The 10005-nt window shown below is 32.7% G+C and overlaps 1 protein-coding gene across 4 annotated transcripts in view; it reads right to left on the bottom strand.

Annotated features, from left to right (window-relative positions):
• Window positions 1-1211: 1211 nt before the first annotated feature.
• LOC123530882 (calcitonin gene-related peptide type 1 receptor-like) overlaps window positions 1212-10005 on the bottom strand; it is a 123195-nt gene continuing 114401 nt past the window's right edge. For all 4 annotated transcript variants that reach the window (XM_053517119.1, XM_053517117.1, XM_053517118.1 and 1 more), the window contains 7 exons: window positions 9198-9351; window positions 8745-8811; window positions 8443-8506; window positions 7434-7519; window positions 6949-7084; window positions 5384-5425; window positions 1212-4703 (listed from right to left, as the gene is read on the bottom strand). In XM_053517119.1, the coding sequence (XP_053373094.1) occupies window positions 4521-4703; window positions 5384-5425; window positions 6949-7084; window positions 7434-7519; window positions 8443-8506; window positions 8745-8811; window positions 9198-9351 (732 nt within the window). In that variant the 3' untranslated portion in view covers window positions 1212-4520. The remainder of the gene's footprint in view (window positions 4704-5383; window positions 5426-6948; window positions 7085-7433; window positions 7520-8442; window positions 8507-8744; window positions 8812-9197; window positions 9352-10005) is intronic.

The raw sequence follows: 10005 nt of genomic DNA, 5'->3' as shown, positions 1-10005 counted from the left end.
CTGCATTGTACACATGTGACGAAAACTTAAAACGAACACGTTTGTTTCTACAAAAGGACATGTTCTATATACTTGATATTTGACTAATAAATACATTTAAAGAGACTACTCGGCAAAACAATACATTTTGCATGTTAAACTGATATGCATGAGGCTGAAAGTGTTTTGCCTACTGGCACCAGATCAGAACGAAAGAAACACTGTACATGTTATACCCTAGCCCTAGGTATACTATAACTTGGACTGAACTTCCCCAATGTTTTTTCTAGTCTAGATAAAAATACTCTGATGTGGAAATGTATGTCAATCTCCGTTTACTACACGTGTACGCTAGACTGTGTATATGTAAAAACATATGTTCAATATGAATTAAATAAACAATACAATTGTGTATCAATGTACGACTTCAAAATCTAAATCATTTCTAAGATGACTTTCATTCATCATTTTAAGTACTACTGTGAATATTTTACATTCTGTTTTTGTTTGTTTACATTTCGAAATTCGCCAAATATGTGCTCACGGTCGTGTCGTCTAGACTAGAAATTCGTTAGGGAAGTTCATCCAAGTTTTTTTTCTGTAACGTTGACGAAAGCAGAAAATCTGTGGCATGTCTCTGCGATATATAATATTGAGACAATGTGACTGGTGCATGATGGAAGATGAATTACCACTTGTTCAATATGCATAGTATTCATTTACCAAACTTCACGTTTTAGGTGAGAAATGCGCGGTTGATGTTGATTAATATATTTTCCAGTTTATGACCATAGTTCCAATGGTATACCTAGGGTTAGGGTATAACATGTACAGTGGCTTTTTCTTTCTGGTCTGGTGCCAGTGGTTTTACAACATTTACAGTTAGGTTTACTGATCTAACCGCCAGGTAGGCATCAGGTCCTTAAAAGCTTTAGAAAATATGATGAAGCAGGTTTCCTTATCATTAATCTATCTCTTATTCTGTATTTTTATAAAGATATTATAAAATAAGCTGACAAACTGCATTTTTACTGGACAATTCTAAAATTTAGTCTTACTATTGTTTGAGGAGGATTTTTGAAACCATAGTCGCAGAACATGTTATTCCATATTTTTAGAAAATACAAGGGCTGAGATACTTGAAACATGCAAACAAATAAAGCGAGGAAAAACAGCTGCTCACCAAGGCGTACATGTAACATGTATAATAAATAGTAAAAAAACAACCAAAATATAATGAAATATCCTTTATTTCAGTTAAAAATGAACTATTTTATAAATGTATTTCAACAAATCAGTATCAATAGTTTGATAATACGTTGACACTCTCTGAACATAAATAGTGTTAATCTGATATCATTATTTAACTTTGACATTCCACTTATCGAGAAGGAGGCCTCCGTGGCCGAGTGGTTAAGGTCGCTGCCTTCAAATCACTTGCCTCTCACCGATGCGGGTTCGAACCTCCCTCATTCTTCATGTGATGAAGCCATCCAGCTGGCTTATGGAAGGTCGATGGTTCTACCTAGATGCCCGCTCGTAATGAAATGATTCAAGGAGGGGCACATAGGGTCTTCTTCCACCATCAAAACTGGAAAGTCGCCATATGACCTAAAATTTTGTCAATGCACCTTAAACCTAACAAAAACAAAACAAACTTACCAAGAAAAAAGTTTCCTTTCATCAAATTAAAAAGATGTGTAAAAATTATATTCTTCATGTTTTGCAAACAATCACAGATAAAGAAATAATATGTATTTACATGCTCTTTACATGCTCAATCATACAAAAGGTTTCGAACCACATTACCGTAATATGGTATGAATATGACATCATAATATACAATTTATACAGTATGTCATCAATGTCTTCTAAAGCATACTAAATACTGGACGAATATTTCTAGATTGTATGATTTATATATATTTGCTTTCCTTCAAGTTATCTAATAGTAAGCAATGTAAGTGTGTTTCTACTTCAGAAATGTAATATGACCTGTTTCAATAATATTTCACTGGAATTTCCAAAGACAGTTTATAACAACAGCCTGTTGACTCGTATTTGACTAAATTTATTTGTACCACTGAATGCATTATTGATCTTTATCAAAACCCATAACAGATCTGGTAAAATCATCTATTAATATTATCGTAAATCAATTAATAACAGGACATGGCTTCACACGATTTACCTTCGAGTAATGTTGATCATTCTGACATCTTTAAATCACTTAAATCATCATCGACAACATATTCATTTTCATCGGTCATTATTTTACATCAATTCAATTGAGCAAATCTTACATGTACGCACTTCAAAGTCCTTCAAAAACAAATCAAGAAAACTTATGACTTATCATAAAAGAATGACAAAGACATTAGCATCACCGCTACTATGTATGTCCAAGTGCAAACCTAATCTTGATTAAATGTTGAGCAAACAATAATAAATAGTATAAAATACAAATGTTAGTAAATGAAAGAAAAGTAAAAAGTAGATCCGAATTAAGCGACTTTCAGAACCAAACAATTAACAAATATTTCCCGTCATAATTTTTCAAAAGCAATTCTTAAGTAGTGTATGTCAATAACTAGTCGTGATTGCTTTTAAACAACACATTTCATCCAATGCTTTTTCAATTAAATGGAAGCATAATTGTCGGACCACAAAACATGACAATGATTTTTAATTTATATTACCAAAAGCTGCCCTCTTTATATCATCTTGTTGTGGTTTACATCCATGCACAGTAATACTAAAAGTGTTGAAAGAGTTTAACAGATATAGGAAGGACACAAACTACTGACCTGACTAGGTAACCTCTGACTTCATTGTATAAATTTGATAATGAAATTCCATGACTGTATATGACATTTGGAATATTTTAATTATAGTTAGTATTTGTGCAAAGTTATTTGAAAATGCTCTCGCTCAAAAATAATGCTTTCCGGCCTTTGGTCCCATGCACTGAAGTGACCGAACGCGTTGTTTTTCTTGCCGACACGTTTTGATAAAAGTAGTTCTGCACGTTCGGGTAAATTGTTTTTCTACTATGTAGAAATTTATTAAAACCCGAGTTTTCAGATCTTCAGAATATACTTAGAAAGCCTAGCAAATAAATAAAAGATTCGGATGCTTGATATTTTGCTAGCCAGTTTTAAAACATTTGAACCTACAAGGTTTTCATAATTGGAATCCATGTGGAAAATCAAATATTTAATACATTTTCGCGAATAGAAATTTGTCTACGATGTAGATTTTAATGAAACTCCTCACATGCGTAAATAAAAAATAATCTTTTATAATATTATGGTAAAATAAAATGTATAGGTTAATGCGCTAGTTGTTTGGAGACAACTGACCATGATTAAAGAAATCCTCACATTTCAAGCCGATTGTGAGACACAATCTGTACCTGTTTTGTGATCAATTTTTTAAATATCATACTTCATATGTAGAAAGATACACAGCTTTATTCTACGTTGTCCGGATAAATAACGTTGCAGCATTACTTTTGGTTAACCAAAAGTGCAGAACTTCCTTAACATATGTACCAAGTTATTCCAGAATTGCTCAAAAAGTTTAAAACATTTGGACTGCCTATTTGACATTTGACCTTACCATTTGCTAATGATAATGAACGCACATGTCTGAAAGTTGCGTTCTGCATGTCGTCCAATTACTTGTGCCGATGTATACGAAGAGAGGACATAAAATACTGCTTACCTGAACTTTCATATTATCAATTCAACCTGACATGGCCATAGTTTAAAGGCTGCGAGTCGTCCTACTTGCAAAGTAATTTTAAAATCCGTTCAGGTATTAAAAAGAACTAGTTCTACTTTTGCAACCCAGAGGAACTACAATTGATCTTATGTTGACAGATGAGCACATCAAACATTTTAACTGAAAATAACAGTTAATTGTTTCGGTATAACGGCGATCTATGGAACTTAATCCATTATCTATTGAATCAGTGTTTGCAAACACAACATAATCTTGGCAATCACAAAACGATTAAAATGTGATTCAAGGTGTAGATACACTTCATTACCGTTTGCTTTGCAGCTCATAAAACCCCAGGCAGTCAGTCAGATGTAGTTTTATCACTTTTATAATACTACCGTCACCTATGAAAGGTTAATTTACTGATTCCATTAACATTTAGAGTCAGTGCCTGTTGAACCATCTTTCTGTTCGTACTGCGCAACCTTCCAGCAAGGCAAGTTACTAGATATTTAATTAATGCACATTACAACATTTACACTTAGCTGTTGAACGTATGAATGTAGCAAGTGTCTACACGGACGCAGTTTTTAAGAGAATGTCCTAGAGCTTGATTCATGTACTGTACATGTAAAGTAGTTATGTGGTACAACTTTACAAATAAGCATGCAGACCTACACGTCTTTCACACATGATGCTAGTTGAATTAGATCCTGTTTACACAATGGTCTACCACAACACTTAAGCACAGTATGAATTTGCTGTGAGTGCCTAGAAGTCAAACTCTTTATTCATAACCTTAAACTAATGAAGACTCAATCACAGTTATTATTAGTTGAGATTGTCTGAAGAGTGACCTTAGTTTCTCCCTCAGATGTCATTGATCGCAACATGGATCGGCTTTCACCATTTTGTTTACCGCTATTTTTACTATCGCGGTATTTTTTAGATCTCTCCATCCTGAAGCGGTGCCACTTTTTCTTGAAACATCGGATTACCTGCGAAGGTTCAAAATTTTAAGACATATACGACATTTTTATACCACAATACACTGCCAGGCGTTATTCAATATCACAGTCAAGCAATGTAATCTCTATAATCAGTCATTTCATGTACTGTCCAAAATGGCAAAAAATAAAATCAAATATCGCTTAAAATTTCAACATTAACCTTACGCTGCCGATTTTTTGCACTTGACTATATATCACTAGTACGTATTTCAAAAGTTACATTGCTTGCTTGTCAAAAGGAGAAAATGTTTAAAGACATTGGTTTAAGCACATTTTGCCTATAGTTTCATTAGACGAAAACGTGGAAATGTCATAGCTGACTCCATGCCATGTATTAAGAACCAAGGTCTTTAATTTCAGAAAAGCATGATTACAGGTCTCACAACTGTTCAACCACAAAAAAAAACAAAACTGTCGGACTTAACTTTCAACACAATGAATGGATAAAAAGGATAATAAAAATGTAAAGTTTGCATGCCTACTTATAAATGCGAATAGTAAAATAGTACAATCAAATACATTCTAAGCATTGTAATTTACGTATCTCATCATATTGTAATATACACAACATCAAACAATCACAAAACACATCTAACAATTCATTCAAATATTTTAAGAACTTGGTATGGTGTTACAAAATAAAACCAATTTTGTATAATGTAACTTACCTCTCCATTGAAGAAACAGAAAACAACCGACACAAATACACCCTGAAATTGTAAGATATACTAGTTTTAGTGAAATTAATGACGTTATCGTTACCAAATACACACCCTATTCAAACGGATTTTTGTTTTTCTGATTCCCTAACAAGCTATGTGCCTCTCCATTGATATCTCTTATTCGATTTCCTGTTTTAAAATTTACGTATTAAGAGTCCCAACTGATTTACTTTTTACGTATCAAGAGTCCCAACTCATTCACTATTTATTTATCAAGAGTCCCAACTGATTTATTCTTTACGTATCAAGAGTCCCAACTGATTCATTATTCAGGTATCAAGAGTCCCAACTGATTTATTTTTATACGTATCAAGAGTCCCAACTGATTTGTTTTTATGTATGGAGAGTCCAAACTGATTCATTTTTATGTATCGAGAGTCCCAACTGATTTATTTTTTATGTATCAAGAGTCCCAACTGATTTATTTTTTATGTATCAAGAGTCCCAACTGATTCATTTTTTTATGTATCAAGAGCCCCAACTGATTCATTTTTTATGTATCAAGAGTCCCAACTTATTCATTTTTTTATGTATTAAGAGTCCCAACTGATTTATTTTTTACGTATCAAGAGTCCAAGCTGATTCATTATTCAGGTATCAAGAGTCCCAAGTGATTTATTTTTTATGTATCAAGAGTCCCAACTGATTTATTTTTATACGTATCAAGAGTCCCAACTGATTTATTTTTTATGTATGGAGAGTCCAAACTGATTCATTTTTATGTATCGAGAGTCCCAACTGATTTATTTTTTATGTATCAGAGTCCCAACTGATTCATTTTTTTATCTATCAAGAGCCCCAACTGATTCATTTTTTTATGTATCAAGAGTCCAAACTGATTCATTTTTACGTATCAAGAGTCCTAACTGGTTCAAATTTTATATATCAAGAGTCCCAACTGATTTATTTTTTATGTATCAAGAGTCCCAACTTATTCATTTTTTTATGTATCAAGAGTCCCAACTGATTCATATTTTATGTATCAAGAGCCCCAACTGATTCATTTTTTTATGTATCAAGAGTCCAAACTGATTCATTTTTTACGTATCAAGAGTCCTAACTGGTTCAAATTTTATATATCAAGAGTCCCAACTGATTTATTTTTTATGTATCAAGAGTCCCAACTTATTCATTTTTTTATGTATCAAGAGTCCCAACTGATTCATTTTTTATGTATCAAGAGCCCCAACTGATTCATTTTTTTATGTATCAAGAGTCCAAACTGATTCATTTTACGTATCAAGAGTCCTAACTGGTTCAAATTTTATATATCAAGAGTCCCAGCTGATTTATTTTTTATGTATCAAGAGTCCCAACTTATTCATTTTTACGTATTAAAAGTCCCAACTGATTCATTTTAAAGCAGTTTTAAATGTCAGAATGTTGGTTCTTTCATGATATATGCAACGAAACACAGTACAACAGATATATCTGTAATGGTACGTGTACATAACGTAAGAAATCATCTGAAACAAAATTTAATATAATTATATAAAAAAAGATATATGTACCTGAAATGACACTAAAAATGCCGATATCATGGCATAGACATACTCTCCGTCCGATCCTGGTGGTGGTTTGAAAGGGAAGGCAATATACTGAAGTCCTAGCAACGGTATCAGAATCAATGTGGCTCGCACTGCTCGTCTACAATTATAAATTAACACACTTCAGTAATGAGGTCCGTCATGCTGCAAGCATTACTAACTCACCCACTCAGAAACAACTTACAGACAAGTACATATTGACAAAACAAAATTAATTGTTCTGAGACAATTCAGTCATAATTAGAATGTTTGACAGCGTCGGCGTATTATAAAATATATGAAATTAAAATGTTCATGTACTGCATTGTTCAGTGAAAATTAATGCTACTTTTCAAAATGTCTGTAAAGCGTCTCGTATGTCTACTTTTCATCCGTATATGGGATAATGACAGTGATATGCATGTTCTGAGCTAACAACTCTTTATGACATTACGCTAGAAAAAACCTACCTTGTCTGCATCGTCTCGTTGGTGTGCACTGAACGCAGCTTTGACAGTAGTATTCTCATTATATTGATAGAAAAGATGAAATTCACCTGTATTAAAAACACATGTAGATGCAATTAGACATTGTCTCATTAGGGGGGACACTTGTGTCAAGTAATATTAAAATCCCTTAATGGATGACAGGGTTATGGACCAGACAGGAACAAAACTCTATTGACATTTGACCTCTAAGTGTTATCTTGACCTTTGGGATAGGGATCTTGTTTTTAAGCATGACGTGTGGTCTCATCCAGGGTAATATTTGTGCCAGTTAACGTTTAAATCCTGTTTTGCATGACAAAGTTATTGACCGGGAAACTGAAACTGGTTTTTAACCAGTAGGGGACTAATAAACGGATTCTTTGAAGCAAGACCTACATCAAAAAGGTAATAAGCTATGCCTAAATGAAAACCCTTAATACATGCATCGCTGAAATAAATTTTAGTGTTTAAATAGTACGAAACACGTAGAAGTGATAACATGGCTGTATTACACTACGAAATAGTTGATGTCCACCAGAGCACAAAGGAGAGGAGCCTTAACATTTCAGATTTACATAAATGTCTTTATAATAATTTTGAAAATTATTTCTCCTTGTCTCATGGAATGATTTATGACCGATATTTTCAACGTTATGAAAATGCTTGTCCTTGATATATGCTAATTGGGTTAGAAAACGTATAAAATTAACACAGTGGTATATATAATTGCAATACATTTAATATTCACGTTATCAAGTTCTAAAAAACTGACATTATATGTAATGTGTTGTGAATAGGGGCAACGGTGTAATAGACAAGGTAGTGCCACCCAATCCGATAGGGCTCAGGTTCAATTCCGCTTGGAATGCTGTCTTTTGCCAGAAAACAAATCAACACGAATGTAATTCAGATAAGGTTTAAACATTCTTTAAACAGTCAAACAGAACGTATAACAAAACACAAATACTAAACAAAATCGAAAGAGACTCACAATAAGTGAAGCATTAATTGGTCCAGCCAATATCCAATGCAAGTTTGAATCTCCTGTCCAACACCTATAAAGGCAGCTCATATAGTTATTGTCTGTTAATGTGAAAACTTTCCAATTTCAAAATTAATAAAAAATACTCTTGAGAAGTTATTAATAATTCATACTTTACTAGAATCACTGATATTGACATTTTAAACTTTACGGTATAGACATATAAATCTCGTGGATATCAATATTTATTTCTTCAAATGTAACGCATATCTATTTTATTCACAAACGCGTTATATAGATTTAAATTTTACCTATTATTGTCATCGCTATACAGAGCTCTAATAATCGTATAGATTAGTGTTGGTAGAATGGGGAACACTGCAAATTCATATAGAAATGATAAATAATAATCATAACATATTTGTGACTTCAATTCTAAATATGTCGTGTTAAAATGCGTCATGTATTAATACTATCCTAGGGTTGAGATGACTGCAATTCGCCATCAATAAATTATTATTTTATTATGCAAATAATTACCTTGACCTTACATGAAACACTGTAACATTATACTTACTATGTGTAACATTGTCTGTGCTTACATAAAGTATGTTTTCTTTATTTAGATTGATATAAATTGCAAAGTACGATATATGAGAAATCAAAGTAAGTACAGTAAATTTATTGTAGTATGATATTCTTTCAATGCTCCCAAAGGCTGTACATTAAATATTGAATATATATTTAAAAGTATCGGAACTTACCCCATCCAATAAGATAGCATATTATTAACAACTTCTTGTCTTTGGTGAAAGCTATTACCATAAGGGCGTGTAAGTAGAATCCTTCACAGAACATCCACGCATAATTACACACCGTAAAGTAGTGGGTCAACACATGAAGAATCTGGCACCATAGCTGAAGACAAAATAGTTTTAATTGCGTTTACAAATTTTAAAATATTGGAAATGGAATGTGGTGAAAGGATGTTAAATATGCGAGTAGTGATTGAATATATAGGCCTGATGCTAGAGATGAATGCTGTCATTTACCCTTGCACCTGTAAGACACCGGTTCAAAGCATAAATGGCCTACCTGTGTTCATAAATACTGGTTTATAATTCACTCCGGCGAAAGCCTATTTTCGTAGCAAATATTGGCGAGTTATTTTCTATATAACTTACTAAATGACGTACTCAACAGTTTGCCTAAATTTAACTGAGTGGATCTGTATTTACATGTACATGTACATGATTACACTTCAAACATTTTCTGAAGTAATATGATATGCAATTATGATAATTAGTGATTATATATTTTTCAATGGCCCGATAGGTAGGACTATTCAGAAGAGGAGCAACATAAAAATACAACACGCTTTAATTGTTCAAAGTTTTATTTTGGTGTTAAATTTGGTATTTAATGACATATATCAACATGTTCCTAATTCTATTCATTATTGTCATAACTAGAAAGTGTAGGTACTATGTCTTCATTGTATACGTTTTGGTCTAATGTCACCATAATAACATATTTTTCTTTTATTTGTATCAATTTGATAGGTACATACAC

This window comes from Mercenaria mercenaria, chromosome 11 (genome assembly GCF_021730395.1).
Source record: "Mercenaria mercenaria strain notata chromosome 11, MADL_Memer_1, whole genome shotgun sequence".
NCBI lineage: Eukaryota > Metazoa > Mollusca > Bivalvia > Venerida > Veneridae > Mercenaria > Mercenaria mercenaria.
Note: the sequence above shows the minus strand (reverse complement) of the source record. Positions and strands in the feature narration are given on the sequence as shown.